An 18,699-nucleotide genomic window follows, 5' to 3' on the forward strand; every position below is an offset into this window, starting at 1 on the left:
CTCATATAAATACGTCGGCTACACCATTGCAATTTCATAACCACTTCTACAACCCTTTAGATCACACAACATCAACAGACACAAAGAAAATAAATTGGAAAAAGAAAACACTACATGGCAAGCACCCGTATCATTTAACACAGCGACACATCGATCAAGACGCATCCAACACATGGCTAAGAAAAGGCAATATATACAGTGAGACGGAAGGATTCATGATTGCAATACAGGATCAAACAATAAACACCAGATATTACAGCAAGCATATTATTAAAGATCCCAATACCACAACAGATAAATGCAGACTTTGCAAACAACAAATAGAAACAGTAGATCACATCACAAGCGGATGTACAATACTAGCAAATACAGAATACCCCAGAAGACATAACAATGTAGCAAAAATAATACATCAACAGCTTGCCTTACAACATAAACTTATAAAACAACACGTTCCCACATACAAGTATGCACCACAAAGTGTACTGGAGAGTGATGAATTCAAATTATACTGGAACAGAACCATTATAACAGATAAAACACCACCACATAACAAACCTGACATCATACTCACCAATAAAAAGAAGAAATTAACACAACTAATCGAAATATCGATACCCAATACAACAAAAATACAGAAGAAAACAGGAGAAAAAATTGAAAAATACACTCCTGGAAATTGAAATAAGAACACCGTGAATTCATTGTCCCAGGAAGGGGAAACTTTATTGACACATTCCTGGGGTCAGATACATCACATGATCACACTGACAGAACCACAGGCACATAGACACAGGCAACAGAGCATGCACAATGTCGGCACTAGTACAGTGTATATCCACCTTTCGCAGCAATGCAGGCTGCTATTCTCCCATGGAGACGATCGTAGAGATGCTGGATGTAGTCCTGTGGAACGGCTTGCCATGCCATTTCCACCTGGCGCCTCAGTTGGACCAGCGTTCGTGCTGGACGTGCAGACCGCGTGAGACGACGCTTCATCCAGTCCCAAACATGCTCAATGGGGGACAGATCCGGAGATCTTGCTGGCCAGGGTAGTTGACTTACACCTTCTAGAGCACGTTGGGTGGCACGGGATACATGCGGACGTGCATTGTCCTGTTGGAACAGCAAGTTCCCTTGCCGGTCTAGGAATGGTAGAACGATGGGTTCGATGACGGTTTGGATGTACCGTGCACTATTCAGTGTCCCCTCGACGATCACCAGTGGTGTACGGCCAGTGTAGGAGATCGCTCCCCACACCATGATGCCGGGTGTTGGCCCTGTGTGCCTCGGTCGTATGCAGTCCTGATTGTGGCGCTGACCTGCACGGCGCCAAACACGCATACGACCATCATTGGCACCAAGGCAGAAGCGACTCTCATCGCTGAAGACGACACGTCTCCATTCGCCCCTCCATTCACGCCTGTCGCGACACCACTGGAGGCGGGCTGCACGATGTTGGGGCGTGAGCGGAAGACGGCCTAACGGTGTGCGGGACCGTAGCCCAGCTTCATGGAGACGGTTGCGAATGGTCCTCGCCGATACCCCAGGAGCAACAGTGTCCCTAATTTGCTGGGAAGTGGTGGTGCGGTCCCCTACGGCACTGCGTAGGATCCTACTGTCTTGGCGTGCATCCGTGCGTCGCTGCGGTTCGGTCCCAGGTCGACGGGCACGTGAACCTTCCGCCGACCACTGGCGACAACATCGATGTACTGTGGAGACCTCACGCCCCATGTGTTGAGCAATTCGGCGGTACGTCCACCCGGACTCCCGCATGCCCACTATACGCCCTCGCTCAAAGTCCGTCAACTGCACATACGGTTCACGTCCACGCTGTCGCGGCATGCTACCAGTGTTAAAGACTGCGATGGAGCTCCGTATGCCACGGCAAACTGGCTGACACTGACGGCGGCGGTGCACAAATGCTGCGCAGCTAGCGCCATTCGACGGCCAACACCGCGGTTCCTGGTGTGTCCGCTGTGCCGTGCGTGTGATCATTGCTTGTACAGCCCTCTCGCAGTGTCCGGAGCAAGTATGGTGGGTCTGACACACCGGTGTCAATGTGTTCTTTTTTCCATTTCCAGGAGTGTAGTTTTACATTCCCTGAAAACGAGAGCTTCCACTTTTAGGTTGAACAGGTTTTATAAACAATTGAAATTTTTGCCATACATGAATCATGTTTTATTATCACATAACAGGCTCATAAAAATCAAGACCTAGCCTTATTTAACATGATTTTAGTTTTGAATGATGAGTAAGGGACTCATTTTTCAAGCATTTTAAATGATTGCAAAATGTATGTGAAAGGTCAAAAGACTTACTGCTTTCAATTTATACAACTTCTGTGCTCTCTGTTTTATACTAAAATTAGCCAGTCAGTATCTTCCTTTGATAGAGCGATGCCTTCCTGTTGAACCAAGAGGAACTGGAGCACTTACACTGTTCAAAACATTTTGAACAGGAAGTGAGTACTGATGGTGTTGTTGCTGTCCTTCAGCTGGAAACCTATAACCTGCAGCTAGTCCATGCGGTAGCATAAAGTACACTACAGTTTTACTTAACTCATAACTGGTGTCCATAATCTCTGCAATCCACCAGTCACAGTCATACACACACGCCACAAATACCCACTTTTCAGATTGTGAATCTGAATATTATCCTGCTGTTTCTGAGGTGTTGGCCAATCAAACACAATTTCTTCTTTCTTGCTCTTTAAAGTGTGTGCAATATGAGTTTGCCCATCACTTTGAGTCCAAAAATGTGTCTTCCGAATTTCTTTCCCTGAAGGACCATTCTTTTTTCTGCTCACGGAATTCATCGATTTCCTCTTTAGACAAAAGAATGAGGGCTGTGGTTGTGTAAGATTTCACGACTCTTGTAAAATCTTCAGCATTCTGAATTGCAGCTGTATTTGGTCTGGAAATATTGTTTTGTAGCATGGTGCTTCAGCAGGCAACCTACACCATCACAAGGCCCCTTCCCGTGACCATCAGTGCTATGTTCCCATTCAGTTTGCACAAGTGACTTACTCAATTCAAACAGCTGGTAATGACTAGGAGCACCATCAGATATAATGATGATCTTCTCTGCCCCTGTTTGCAGTTGAAGAATTTTGCACATTGCTCGCAAAGCATGTCCTGAGTCATGTCCTGTGTCATCACTTACAGTTGCAACACTTGTGGTCTTGTTTTGAAAATATGTCACACTTGTAAAAATTGAAACCATGTTATTACTCTAATGATATCCTTGTACTTCTTGTGGGAATATTACCAACCAGTTCTCGGCAAAATTACAGTGAAGGGCCAAACATAGTTCTTCAGCCTGTACACACCCTTCCACTTTTGCAATGTGTTGTAGCAATTTCTTCAGATGCTGGTGTTCTACTGCTTTCATTGACCATTCACCAAGTTTATCAGTGAAACTGTTGAAGGCAACAGTTTTCTTAATTAGTTTATTTTCCTCCCATGTTGCATACGTAATTTCTGCGGAGTTGTCTGATATGTCTTCCAGGTCTTCTGTAAAGACAGCCCTTCACTTCTTTCTTGAAACATAGAGCTTATGACTCGACTTCACTGACCATGGTTTCTTAACAGGACTAACACCAACCTCTGTAGTTGACTGATTCAGGGTATTTAATTGCCCCTCTATTGATGCAATATCTGCATCATCTGCACCATGGGAGGCTTCACCTTGTCCAGATACTATTATTGTTGTTATTCTGTCAAAACATTTAGAACACAAAAGGTCGTCACTGGAAACATCTTCACTTCGAAACAGTCTTGAATTGGAACACTTATTCCCAACCTGAACATAGTCTGTTTTTTTTGTTTGTCTTATATACCACCCTCTTTTGGACATGCAAATAGTCTGCACACTTCACTCTCCTGTGGCCTCAGTCAAGACATTTCAACAGTCCTTTTCACAAAACACACTGCAAATGCGTCAACTGTCAAATTCCGCACGAAAACACAGATTTCTCCGGATGGTCTCAGATTTCTTAGAAATCTCTTCAATAAACAAATCAGCACTGAACAACTACAATACAGAAACCTGCAATGAACAACCATGACAAAGAAACTGACAAACTGCAACAAAGACAATGGAAATAAACATTGTAACAAAGAAATTAGTAAGAAACAAATTCAGTTAAGACATACAATACCCTCGAAAGTTAAAAAATGATTTTTTAAAAATAAAATCTGTCCATCTTAAAAGTGGAAGCTCTCCTTTACAGAGAATATAGTACTACATGGTACTAATAAACAGAAAAAAAATCAAACTTGTTTGGATTGGCATTTTTGAAGGAAAAAAATCTGTAAATTATAAAAAAAATTCATAAGGCGACAGTAAAAGAACTTTGAGAGATATGTCCAAATCATTGTAATTATGAAACAATTATCTTTCAAATAAAAAAAAACTCTATCAAAATATCTAAAACATTTACAGATGTACAGCATTCTAAAAAATTTTCCAAAATTTGCATCTTCAAACTGGTGTTCGCAGTGTCATCTTTGGGGCCTGTATCACGGGGCAGGAATTTTTTTTTTGGAGAAAACAAAAAATTGTGTTTCTTACTTACTCCTGAATTTTAACATATGCTAAATTCAATAACATCAGAGACTATGAAGTTACCCTGCTTGAAGTGATACGGATTATGCCCAACCCAATTCTTTAAGGCATTAGACTAATGATGTGCCGTAGCATGCAGGCACTGTTATAAATTATCATACTGTGCTTGCTAGTGTACTTTAGTGTACTGACTCATGTTACTGTTTGGTCGACTTTTGAGTGAAGTTTGTCTAATTACTGTGCCTTTTTTGGTAAGTTTTTGAAATGTTTTACGTCTAATACTCTTAAATTTAAGTACACTATGTATAATATTGCATTATGTATTTTTCTTCCCAACTTTCCACTCATAGTTTGCCATAACACGGCTCACTCTTGACGTATTGAGTGTGTGCTCTAACTCTTTGAGGGGCAGGTAAACACCACTAAAATTTACCCTAGTGGGGCAAGAAAATTTATTTGCAAATTTCAAATTCCTTGTACTTGTAACACATTTGTTTTATTGTCTTGACATGTTTTATACATTGAGTTTGTAAAAATTCACTCAAACGACAACAAAATATTAACATTAAATGTGGTCACTACAGGTAACCACCACCCCATTACAGTATAAAAATTCGATATTTGGTGGTTGAACTTTGAAATAACAAGTTTTTATTTTCGTGGTATCTCTTGAAACAGTTCTTGCCTGCTCTCAGACACAAAGGTACTTTGCACACTGAACACATCCACACTGTTTGCACTGGATTTTTCTTTGAACTGCAAACTGCACATCTTCTAGATGATGAGTGAATTGGTTGATGTTTACTGCTTTCGTGGCGAATACTTTCATCTACCAATGGTTTGTGTGATTTGATATGAGTTGCTGTACTACTTTGGGATACAGAAGCAAAAGTAGCTGCCACAGAAACTATTTTTGGAGCCAACAAGATTTTGTACACCTCTCTACGGAAGTCTTTATTGGAGAACTGCTCCATTTCGATTTCTTTGTGCATAATGAACACGTTTGTCACACTGCAGTCTAAAAAGTGGAAAAACAATCTCATCCACCATTTCTTGCTTTTTCTGTCAATAGCGTAGTCTGACTTTAGTCGATCAAAATTATCCGCATAGTTCATACTGGAATTGTAGCCTTTCAATGCAATTGGACGAGTGATATTGGTTATTGTTCCATCTTTTATTTTTCGAGTTGCTATGGACACATCTGATGGTGAATGACATGTTGAAATCAAGTTGACTACCCTGTTATCTTTCCATCTATAGATTAGTATGCCATCATTGCTTATTTTGTAATCAAATTCCCCCTCTAATCCTGTTCCTTTTCGGCCTTGAGTTTTGGTATGTTTTTCCTTCTGGGATTTATTGTTCCACAAGCATACAAAACATTGGATTTTAGGTCCTTGAACAGATCGTATGATGTAAAATAACTGTCCATGAAAATAATATGGTTCTTTCCATGAAGACCACTAGTTAAATTTAGAACCACACGACTGCACACAAGACTAGAACTTGAACAGCTAGTCGTGAATGTGGGGTCATATCCATCAGTGCCATCACTGTCAACACTGCTGTCACTAGAAGGCATTTCTTCAAATAAAATTCGGTAACATTCGTCCTCAGTTACTCCTTTTCGGCTAGACGTATTCGATGGGGACGAAGAAAATATACTGGATGGAGCAGAAGGGCCGTGGTTAGCAGCACTAACCACACAGAAATTTGTCAGTAAAACATGGAAAATTCTATTTCAATTTAAAGTTACATTACATAAAGACTTATATGTGTTCAACACATAAATATAAGCAATTACTTACCAAAAATAGTTGTATAAAGAAGAGCTACAGAGAATACTGCACGCCGCTTCCAAGAACAGTGCTAACATTGAAGAAGTATCAACTATTGTTCTGAATACGCGGCAAAAATTCGCCCAGATGGCCTGCACTGCCATCTAGCGGCATTTTAGGCAACAATTAGCTGGTTGGCAGAGAGACTACTGGCCCCTGAGTGGTAAAGGGAGAAAATATTATGTGGTTAGCCACAGTGACCACCGCCCATTGAAACCGTCTACGTATGTGGTTCGTTACAGATTTGCCTGCCCTTCAAAGAGCTAACACAGGAGTAAAGCATGTTTCCCGTCAACCACGTTACATCGGATGTCTACTGTATATATTTTCCATTCTTCACAAGCAAATTCAATGCTTATCTGCTCTTGTTACCTTTGGGTTGTGTAGGTGATATTTTTCCAAAAATCTTGATGGTGTGTCTCCAGTTTCAGATTGTACACACCAAACTGAGTAGTCATTTGGTTGCCACTTACTCCAATGAGTTTAGACATTCGGGTGGAGTGTTATCTATCCCTCCATATAAGCTCCATTTTTTTCTTCTATCATGTGAGTGGGAAACAGTACTTACTATCTCGAGTACTACGGTACAAGCACTATGCCTCTCTCTGGCTGCATACAAGAGACCAGATCAACATACATGAAGAATTTCAACACAAGCCTAAGTGAAACATGTTGAATAACAGTGGATGTGTGAAACCCATGCCCCTACCAAAGCTAGATTCTAGGTTGCTGGTCTAGGGAGTCCCAGCTCCCAAAGAACATCTCACGAATTCAAGAGACTCAGCCGGAGATCCTGTGAAAGATTCTTCAACATGACCATTGAAGAGCTGCCACCTGACTGTTCACCAGCACAGGTAGTGCCTGATGACTCCACGACAAACTGGAAAACATGGAGAACCCTGTAATGCATAAGAACATGGGTGGCCCCAGTGAAAGCAAACATTATCAAGTTGGGTTATGATAATGAGGATGATAAGTTTACTGTGGTGCTGTGCAAGACATGAAACACTCCTGGTTGTCCCAATTTTCTCTACAGTTGCAACCTCGACAGTCTATGGTTAGTCACGAAAGAAGCCCTTGACGTGGCCCAATTCTCGGCTCAGAAGATTGCAATTTGGTTCCTGGATGGAGAAAAAGTAAAATAAGTTCTATTGTGTGATGAGACACTTCCTCCTGTTTCTAGAGAACTTTGATGTACTTCTTCTCACCATCCACTTCCTCCTGTGCAGTTAACAGTGTAGTTCCCCTAGTACTCTTAACGTTAGTATAGTGAAAATTATTGGCCTTATAACACTGATGAAGATGAAATGGGAGATATGATACTGCGTGAAGAGTTTGACAGAGCACTGAAAGACCTGAGTCGAAACAAGGCCCCCGGAGTAGACAATATTCCATTGGAACTACTGACGGCCGTGGGAGAGCCAGTCCTGACAAAACTCTACCATCTGGTGAGCAAGATGTATGACACAGGCGAAATACCCTCAGACTTCAAGAAGAATATAATAATTCCAATCCCAAAGAAAGCAGGTGTTGACAGATGTGAAAATTACCGAACTATCAGCTTAATAAGTCACAACTGCAAAATACTAACACGAATTCTTTACAGACGAATGGAAAAACTAGTAGAAGCCAACCTCGGGGAAGATCAGTTTGGATTCCGTAGAAACACTGGAACACGTGAGGCAATACTGACCTTACGACTTATCTTAGAAGAAAGATTAAGGAAAGGCAAACCTACGTTTCTAGCATTTGTAGACTTAGAGAAAGCTTTTGACAATGTTGACTGGAATACTCTCTTTCAAATTCTAAAGGTGGCAGGGGTAAAATACAGGGAGCGAAAGGCTATTTACAATTTGTACAGAAACCAGATGGCAGTTATAAGAGTCGAGGGACATGAAAGGGAAGCAGTGGTTGGGAAGGGAGTAAGACAGGGTTGTAGCCTCTCCCCGATGTTGTTCAATCTGTATATTGAGCAAGCAGTAAAGGAAACAAAAGAAAAATTCGGAGTAGGTATTAAAATTCATGGAGAAGAAATAAAAACTTTGAGGTTCGCTGATGACATTGTAATTCTGTCAGAGACAGCAAAGGACTTGGAAGAGCAGTTGAATGGAATGGACAGTGTCTTGAAAGGAGGATATAAGATGAACATCAACAAAAGCAAAACAAGGATAATGGAATGTAGTCTAATTAAGTCGGGTGATGCTGAGGGAATTAGATTAGGAAATGAGGCACTTAAAGTAGTAAAGGAGTTTTGCTATTTGGGGAGCAAAATAACTGATGATGGTCGAAGTAGAGAGGATATAAAATGTAGGCTGGCAATGGCAAGGAAAGCGTTTCTGAAGAAGAGAAATTTGTTAACATCCAGTATTGATTTAAGTGTCAGGAAGTCATTTCTGAAAGTATTCGTATGGAGTGTAGCCATGTATGGAAGTGAAACATGGACGATAAATAGTTTGGACAAGAAGAGAATAGAAGCTTTCGAAATGTGGTGCTACAGAAGAATGCTGAAGATTAGATGGGTAGATCACATAACTAATGAGGAAGTATTGAATAGGATTGGGGAGAAGAGAAGTTTGTGGCACAACTTGACCAGAAGAAGGGATCGGTTGGTAGGACATGTTCCGAGGCATCAAGGGATCACCAATTTAGTATTGGAGGGCAGCGTGGAGGGTAAAAATCGTAGAGGGAGACCAAGAGATGAATACACTAAGCAGATTCAGAAGGATGTAGTTTGCAGTAGGTACTGGGAGATGAAAAAGCTTGCACAGGATAGAGTAGCATGGAGAGCTGCATCAAACCAGTCTCAGGACTGAAGACCACAACAACAACAACAACACTTTGTAGGTGTTCTCACGAAGTTAGTTTTATATCTGATGATTTCACACCATTTAGAAAACTGTTTGAGTTGTAGCTGCTAATAAGTCCTGGAACCAGTCAGAAAGCTGGTCTGATATTCAGTAAGTGTATCAAATGTATTGCAGAACAGAGAATAAGATAATTCTTATGTCATCAGCAGTTTCCCTGACACTTGTCCTTCGCTTGGAATGACTGCCTGTGTGGTTCTTTTGACATAACTTAAGACAGTTCCTTTGTTAGTATGAATTTGAGCTCATGATTACACTGTTAGAAAATACCAAACCCAAACAAATCAGGATAAAAAAGGGAGGGAGAGAACATGGGGAAAATACGAAGGTTGGAACTTGGGTAGTGGCAAATATTTAATTAAAACTTATACCAAATAAATATATGTTTCAAAGTTTTTCTGTCTTTCAGAGTGGTCACCAGCATTGTGTATAGCCTGTTGCCAGTGATGTGCAACTTGGAGGAGACCTCAGTGCCCATGGTGCCGACAATTGAAGTGAAGCAGTCTGCTGCACTAGAGATCTCTATAATAGCTCTGAAGTGAATGTGATGATGTGCTTCCTTCGATTTAGAAATCAAGTCAGTCACAGGACTTAAGTCTGAGGATTTTGCTGGGTGGTACAGCACTCTCCAGCCCCCATTGGTCAAAAATATCAGTCACTACTTGTGCCATATGCAACGGAGCACTGTCCTGCAGAAAGTGTCACTGCTTTGTACTCTTACGCTGTTCATTTTTGGAACGCAGCCTGCAACCATTTTAGAGAAAGATATAGCATCGGTTTGTGCAGGACCCACATTTCTGGAATGCAGCCTGCAACCATCTTAGAGAAAGAAATGGCAACAGTTTGTGCAGGACCCACCCAACATTTTGCAGGACAGTTCCCAGATGCATACAGTGCACAAAGTTACTGATTTGTTTGATTAGTGGGGCTGGGAAGTGCTGTATCAGCCACCACACTCCCTGGACGTAAAAAGCCTTGAGAGTTCAACTTGATTCCTGAGATGAAGGAAGAACTTTGTGGCATTTGCTCAGAACTGATAGTGTTTCATTGGGCAATAGACCACTCCACTTGATCTGTCAACACAACTGGCAGCGCTGAGGGTATACTTCGACTTCGTCACTGGCAACGGATGACATACAATACTGGTGACTACTTTGAGGGACAGTAAAATGTTGAAACATGTATTTATTTTATATAATTTGCAAATAAATTGTCACCACTATTGAAGTTCTAATCCTTGTATTTCAGGCACATAGTTATCTGTATTTCATTGATAAAGTTTTATCTATTGCAACTAAAAGACAGTGCAGATTTATATTGTCTGTTTTAATGTTTAAGTATCACGGGCGGCATTTGGTTGCTTTTGAGTGCCCTCAAGCAAACTGTCTTACTCTTGCATTTTGAGCATGATACAAAGATTTCATGAAAACTTTAAAAACTAGTTATGGTTTTTGTTTTGTCACAGGATCTCTATGAGAAATGTCTCAAGAACAGAGGACTCTGCGAAGGGCAGTCAGACAGTGAGTGTAACACATATATTTTGAAACTCTTTAAATCAAAAGTTCTGTCTCCAAAACACATTGTGTAAAGATTATCTAGATATTCCCAAGGGTAACCATTCTGCTGGTTGTCATTTAATAATTCATTTCACATTTTATGGTTGTGTTTGGCCTAGAGCAGTCTTGCATAAATTACCAATAGTAGTATGGTGCCTGTCCTTTGAAGAGAGATTGCTTTGTTGGATACAAAACATTGGCAAATGCTTGTTCCCTTATATCAAAGCCAGATAGTTTAGAAAACTCATTTGTTTATTGAATTTTTATGTATTTCACACCACATTCAAACGTTAATGTTCAAAAAATGGTTACAGCTTTTACCATGTGATTCTTGTGATGGTTCCTTTTTTTGCACGATCTGCCTACCTCTTTGTTATTGGCTTGCATGTGCAATTACAAAATTGTTGTGCTATGTCAGTCCTCTTCCTTTTTTTTTCACCTGTAGTAACCCCTTATAGTTTGTGCATGCCACTAGAGAGATTAGTATTTTGGACAATAGCAGATGTAAACCTGCACTTACGCTCTTCTCCCACCTGGATTTCCATGGGACCTGTGATAATAATCTCAGGTGCCAAGACAGCTGTGAACTGTGTGATCATTAGTGTGGACCACCTGTGCCCCTATATGCTCAATTACTTCCATGACGACATCTTCCAGCCGTATAACTGTGTGTCTCAGAAGGCTAGAGTCTTGCTCAATGGTTTGAGGGTAGTGAACTCACATTGATGTCTTGGTCAACAATTTTGCCTCGCAGCCCAATGGGACGTGTTTGCTATGCTGCCAGGTGTCAACTCTTTGCCCATATGGTAATTGAGTGACTTGGATGTATGCATATGGTGCCAAAGATCTATGGAAACCTACTATGGACTTGTTGAATCCATTCCATGCAGAATCGTTGCTGTATTACATTCCAAAGGGTGACCAGTGGGCTATTAAGCAGTTAGTCATAATCTTTTGACTTATCGGTGGCTTTATATATTTCAGTATGATTAAGTATCAATCACTGTGTGTGTAAAAAAATCCCATAGCTTAAGGCAATCAAGTAAATGGCGAGCATGTTTCCATATTTTTCTCGTAGAAAGTGTACTGTAACTGTAAAATTCACTCTTTCCGTATCACAGGGAAAGGTTGCAGTATAATATGTGTTATGTGCAAAGAAGTATACTAAATTTTATGATTGTGTAACAAAAATCCAAATTGGGATTATGTAGAAAATTTATGTCGTTGAGTATTAGAATAGTGTTTCCAAGTGATGTGTGGTTCAGCTTGTAAGAAATGTGCTGGATGACAGCCCTCTTGAAATACTTTGAATTAAATATGATGCTTATATCAAATAGAAAACATCCAGCAGTATCAAATCACAGTGGTAGCGGCACACCTCTGAGATATGTAGCATTGTTGAAATATCTAGGGCTAAGACGGTGATCACTGTGCATATGCCCAGAGACACCTTGGAAAACTGGGGAAAATGTGGAAATTTTCTCATATGGGGGAAACCTGGGAACCTCTTACAATTCCATAAATTTCTTCATTGTTTTAAGTTTGCAATTAAATTTTTGTAATTTTGACGGGTAAGAACTGATAGTCTTAAAGAATTGTACTTGATCCTGCTACTGCAAAATAGTACTTGAACAGTAAAACATAAAACCTTAATTGCAAGAAAATGCGCCATTTACAACACCACCACCAAACTGCACTCTAAAGCATTTGCCAACAGCAAAATGTTAAGACAAAGACTATGAAATACTTCGTTACAACAAACTGCTTTCATTGAGTTTGGTGTCCCAAGTGTTCACGTTTCTGACAGGTCACGGTAAAATATTGTGAACGGTGGTTTGAGAAGCATTACTTTCAAAGGAAATTTCCTTTCTTTGCAGGATACATTGGGTTACACATGAGAATGTACGATGAATTTCTTAAATCTTGGAGTGTTTGACTCTCATTCAAAACCTGGCACTTTGTGAACAAGCCTCTTTGAAAACTTTCAGGCTCAGAAGACCATCCATTTATGCCATTATTTAAAATTTTACTAGCACATTTGTGTTTGATATACCTTGAAGGGCGATACATGCTTTAAAAAAAGATTAAAGGTTAGTTTTTCATATTTGTTTTCATTCTTTCCTAGATTGCAAATTAGGCAAAACATATAATTATCCTAGGGGACAAAAGTGCAAGGTTAGCTGTTGAGCAGTTTTACATGTAATTTGCTTTTCTGTGGAAAAGTTGAAGTACTTGGTCTAAGATGTATTCAGCTAGCTAACCCTCAAAATGTTCAGTACATAACAGTGAAATTTGTAATTGTGCTTGTTAGAAATATTCAGCTGCTGCAATTTAAGCTGTGCCATATATCCTGGCAAACCACACCCTAGGAAAAAACAGCAAAACATTTTTGACGTCTGATATTGTGTGTCAAAGCTTAGCTGTACTGTATGTATATTAACTTGAACCATTAACTGTGACTATTTGTGGGTTCACACTACTTAGCAGTAACATTGCTATTGGCTGACTAAAGACTACATCGCACGTCCGTTGCTCTGAATGTTTCTTGTCACTGGTTGGTGAGATTACATGACATGAGCTGTGATTGGCTGACAAAAGTGCATTGCAGTCTCTATTTCAGTGTTTTGGAAGCTATTGTGCGGTATTTGGTTTAATTCATATTTGTACTTTTGCAGTATGAAAATATACACTGTACAAGTTGCCAAGCGATAAAGATCTTTCCAAAACGCACTTTTTTTGTTTTGTTTTTTGTTTAATTTACTAAATTGTTGGGAAGTTCTATGCTGGTATATAAAACCTTCACCATTCAAGGGATTGATAAGTTTTACAGCTCCAAGGGAAAGTATATTGCAACTTAACATGGAAAAAATGTACTTCCACCCCTGGGAATTGTGTTTTTCATCCAGAAAAAGGTGTATTTTCATCTGGAAAACACTGTTTTTAATCGGGAGATCTGGGGAAAACATCCAGGATACCCTCCCCGCACCCCCACACCAGTGGCGTATATACCTGAGTAATATGAAATGAAATGGGGTAAACATGAATCAGTTGTAGAGAAGAAAAACAGGAGACCAAGATTTGTTGTATGTTCTGGATAACGGTGGTGCCTCGTGTACAAGATGCTTGTGCAACCATTTCTAGAGTACTGTTGTAGCTTATGGGCTCCCTATCAAGTAGGCTTGCTACGCTCATGGAGATCAAATGAAAATCTTATGAAAAATTAGAATTTTTTCCTCACTGAACAGAGCTGTTAGTTCAGATCACAGATATTCAGGGAACATTGTCCACCATTCTATCTCCGTTGTACACTGTGATCGAAAAGTCGTGCACAAGAAAAATAAATGTACCATAAACTGGGTATACTTTGACCGCTGTTATTACTTTTACCACTTGTATAGCTGTCTGCTCACTCTCCGGTTGGTGTTTTGTATATACTGCTTAGTGGTAAAGTTTCACCATTATATGCTACATGGCGCCACGTAGTCTCGATTTTCTTGTATGACAGTTTGTGAAACTGTTGCAACCTGCTTCATTTGTAATTGTTAATGTATGTACAACTAACAAAAAAAATATCAATTATATATTGCCCAAATTGCAATCTGTTGTCGTTCAGGCAGTGATCCAAGTACAACGTATAATGTTAAATATTTCCAGAAATAAGGAATGAAGTTTGTTTTGCCACAAGTGGTAGATATTGACTAAAGAAATGAAAAATAGATAACCTTAGTTCTAACTGCACAGGAAGTTTTGAAACAAGGCTTTTAAGTTCAACATGATTAATTTGAAGTTACTATGCTCAACCAAATTTAGACCTGTATGTGTGATACTCCATCCTGGTACCTCTCATTAAGTTCTGTAATTTTGGTAATGAATCACACTGTTTGATTTACGTAGCATACTAGGTTTTCCTTTATATAAGGCATAGTAAGGCACTTAAGGTTGGTGTGTTTACATCTGAGTTTCATCGTGTTTTTTGAAATAGTGACTGCAAGTCGAATGGTAGTTGACAGTAGTGATAGAAGTATAGGCGGTTAGTGTATGCTAACTTTGAGCACCTATCATTTTTTCCATTACTTTCTCTGCATTTTACAAAATGTATTGTAGTAATTGGTATGTAATCTCTTCATACAATCTCCTATGGTCACTACCATAAATTTCACAGAAGTTTAAAAAAGTCATGATAATCAAATTTGAATCTGAAAATTGGTCACAATGTACGTAGTTTATAGTATATGTAAATAAGAGTCGTACTGCATTCATTTGACCAGCGACTGCAAGATATCACTACAAGTATTACCACCAATGAGAAAGACACCAAAGTATAGGGTACAGGTCATATACTATCTTCCGTATTGCACAGTTCATTGCTTGATAAACATTGTTTTTGCAAAAGCAAAGAGTTTTCGTTGTTGAACAATATTTGGCCAGTCATTTGTATTCATGTATTGTGTGTGCCTTTCGTGGGAGATTTCCAGATGCCACTGTGCCAAACAGTTCAACAACAATGAGATTAATCATCCGTTCCCAAGAATGCAGCAGACAAGAAGAGAACTGTGACTGGCATTTGAGGAATGTGATACTGCATTCACATTCAAAAAGTTTGAGACTATGAACTTCCAGTCTTTAGATTTCATATGGTAGTACTCAGAAAGCGATACAGAAGTTAAAATATCAAGCATATCCTGTACATAGTGTGCAGGAATTGAAGACACTGGATAAAGAAAAGTGTCTAGCGTACTGTACGTGGTTTTGCTCAGTTGTTGACATCCATGGAATCGCAGAAATATACTGTTTTTTCTTCATTGATGAATGGTTCCACCTTAATCGATACATGAATCATCAAAACACGAGAATGTGGTCAGCTGAAAATCCACCTACCTTTCATGAAAACACCTTGCACTTTCAGGAAATGGGAGTTTGCTGTGCCCCTCCCATTTTCGAATAGTGGGCCTTATTCTCTTTGTCTTGTGTACCAAGACATCGTTCCACAGTTCATTTTTCTTCTTGATGCCGATGAATGTTCCTGTTGATTGCGACAGGATAGTGCATGCTACTTTGCCGCCATATTGATATACCTAGATAGTTGGTCTATGCATACCTCTGTTTAAAAAGAGTGGCTCAATGAAGTCATAGGGGGCAAGCTGTATACATCTGTATTCATGCCCAGCAGTTAAATTCGCAAATAATATTGTATATGTGATCCTGCAGTCAAATAGTGTATACGTTGCTAGAAATGTGAATTAATAAAATAACCAGAAATAAAATGAATAATTAGTGAAAAGGGTTTTATTCTATCGTACAAAACTAATGTAGACACCATCAGAAAACTATGTTGAATAATATTTATTAAAGTGATTGATATCAGATAGCTGGAGAGTGATCTTGCAATTACCAGTTATAAAACAGCCAGAAAGATAACCTTATTAAAATGTAATTGAGTTGCTTTAAAAGAGTGGTAGCAGAATCCCCAAATTTCAGTAGTCATCCAAAATGCGCAAAACTGCGTCCGTTTCATTATCTCAATAAATGAAATATTTGCCAGCTCAAAATAATTCAGAGCTCAGCATGACAATTTATACATTGACACTCGAGAAATAAAGAGCAGACAGTAATGCTCTGTCTCATTTTAATTCCGAAATGCATGTGGAAAAAGTTAAAAATTCTGAACTGGATCACAGTCAGACTTTGCGGAAGTTAAAGTATTCTAGCTGTTGTACATGGGCGAATATCGCACATTACCTCAAGCAGGTCTGACTTCTTCCAGATCTTGATGTAAAGTGCACCGAGCAGCTCTCTTGAGTGCACCACTCACAAAGTGTCCGTTTTCACTTGGTTACAATAGTGTTTCATCACTGCCTAATTTTCATTGGCTGAAGGCCATCCCCACCAAATCTACACTGTTCTTGTGTTCTACAGGTGTGGTTTAACTCAGCTTGATCACTTTCTTCAAGGAACTAACAAATTATAACAGTATTTAATAAAAGGCACATGATAAACATATGCTCATACTCAGGTCATTTACAATAAGTATAAAAAATATTTTGTTCATATATAAATAAGCAATCATTCTTGCACATGTGTGTTCACTTTAAATGACAATAAAATGTTCTTGCAGATTAGTTAAACACTTACTTTGGCCTGCTTGACAGAAGCATTATTTTGCACTTGTTTTCAATTATGGTGTCAACTAATACATGCAATTGACCACTTGTAAATTCAAATGGCTTTTAATATAAGTTGTAATAATCATTTCGATAAAGTTACTGGCAAAAATAGTGAACTATTCATTAAATAACTACACAAGTATGGCGAGTCATTCACGCCTGCGTATAGTGGCTATGTTATTGTGAAGAACAAAATATTCTGATAGGTATTTGCATAATGAAAAAATATGAAAATTTGATAAATATGATAAATAATGACAGCTGTAGTCCTATGCTATGATCATCAGAGACATTGTTTGCTGAAATATCACTAAGCATTTAAAAGTTGTTAATTCCCAAGTTTAATGTGAAGATATTTGTTACCCCAAATTATTAACTTTCATAGTTTCTAAGATACTGAAAATATTACTGTTTCATTGGATGTGCTTCAGTTTTCCGAGATCGCAGATGTATTTAGATTTGTTTTACAATGGAACTGTGATTTGTCGTTGAATTCTTAAGAGTTGTAAGTAGCAATATTTTAGACCGTCTTGGAAGCCACCCTTACTGGTATGGCTTGTACACACCAGCCTTGGGAGCAGCTGACTTCCAAATTCTCCCTGCTCTGGGATTACACATACCTGACCGCACACTTACCACCTTTCTACGTGAGCTCGCCCAGAATGACCGAACAGCCTCCTCGCCTTTCCGACTCGCACCCAGCCGAGCAAGTAAATTCACCTCTCCTCAGTACCGACCCAAGACGACCTAATAGCTGGCCTAAATACGTCACTCGCCTAATGAAACTTTTAACTCCCTATGTAAAATTTTTGGTGGTCTAATAGTCTCTAAAGGAATTTGGCGCCTTACGTTATCCAAATTTAACGTCTCAGTACTCTTTGCTGTGGGACTTCTTTAAAGAAAGGGGCCAATAAAAACAGACTGCACACACTGGCAGAACTGAAGGTTAACATAACAGTGGAGATTAATGACATTAGTGTCAGCTTGCTATGCAAAGTGGCCTTAAACAGTAAAATGAGTTTGAGTGCACTACTGAACAGGATAACCACTTTGAGCACAGGTAGAGGGCCACTAAGTGGCACTGACTGCTCATGAAGAAGCTCCTCCATTTAAAGAACAATGCCAGGAGCGTAAATGTACATTGCTGGGAGGTAGTTGGCTAATAGAACCAGCTAGGTAATGGCAACCTAACAGATCTGGAGAGTTCTTTCATAGCAAGCTAGATAAACAAGCATAGCTTTTTGTACGAATGGCCATTTAGGTTGGCAATAGAAAATAGTACCTATCCTGACAGTCGGTTGTTTCCTTGCTGGGACTGGGGTTTTAAATAGGACCCAGAAGGGTTTCTTTGCCTCAATTTTGTAAATGTCTCGGGATAGTCAACATGTAGTTTTCATCACAGAGGGCCTCGTGGGCAACTACCAATCGCTGTCGGCACAACACAGCGAGACGCTACGGCCTGCAGTCGAGATAATCACCCGTTGTGTTCCACTGTTGCTCCTCATTCTTGGCATTCTCCCGCTCGTCACCACCTTATAGGTGTGGCACTGCCGGACCTGTACTTTGATGTTGCAGGTTGATTGGGGCAATAAACCTTAAAGCTTGACCAAAATATTTTGACAAAAAGGAAAATTTCTTGTAGTTTCAAGAAATAGCATTAATAAGTTAACAAAAACAACCAGCTTTAAAACCGTTAACCATTAAAACA

The 18,699-nt window shown here is 39.5% G+C and overlaps 1 protein-coding gene across 13 annotated transcripts in view; it reads left to right on the plus strand.

Annotated features, from left to right (window-relative positions):
• LOC126424904 (speckle-type POZ protein-like) overlaps positions 1–18,699 on the plus strand; it is a 112,992-nt gene that overhangs the window by 21,252 nt on the left and 73,041 nt on the right. For 11 of the 13 annotated variants that reach the window (XM_050087739.1, XM_050087742.1, XM_050087743.1 and 8 more), the window contains one exon: positions 10,737–10,791. The exons of the other annotated variants lie outside the window; for them this stretch is intronic. In XM_050087739.1, coding sequence (XP_049943696.1) covers positions 10,751–10,791 — 41 coding nt within the window. In that variant the 5' untranslated portion in view covers positions 10,737–10,750. The remainder of the gene's footprint in view (positions 1–10,736; positions 10,792–18,699) is intronic. 13 annotated transcript variants of the gene reach the window in all.

This window comes from Schistocerca serialis, chromosome 10 (assembly GCF_023864345.2).
Source record: "Schistocerca serialis cubense isolate TAMUIC-IGC-003099 chromosome 10, iqSchSeri2.2, whole genome shotgun sequence".
Taxonomy (NCBI): Eukaryota; Metazoa; Arthropoda; class Insecta; order Orthoptera; family Acrididae; genus Schistocerca; species Schistocerca serialis.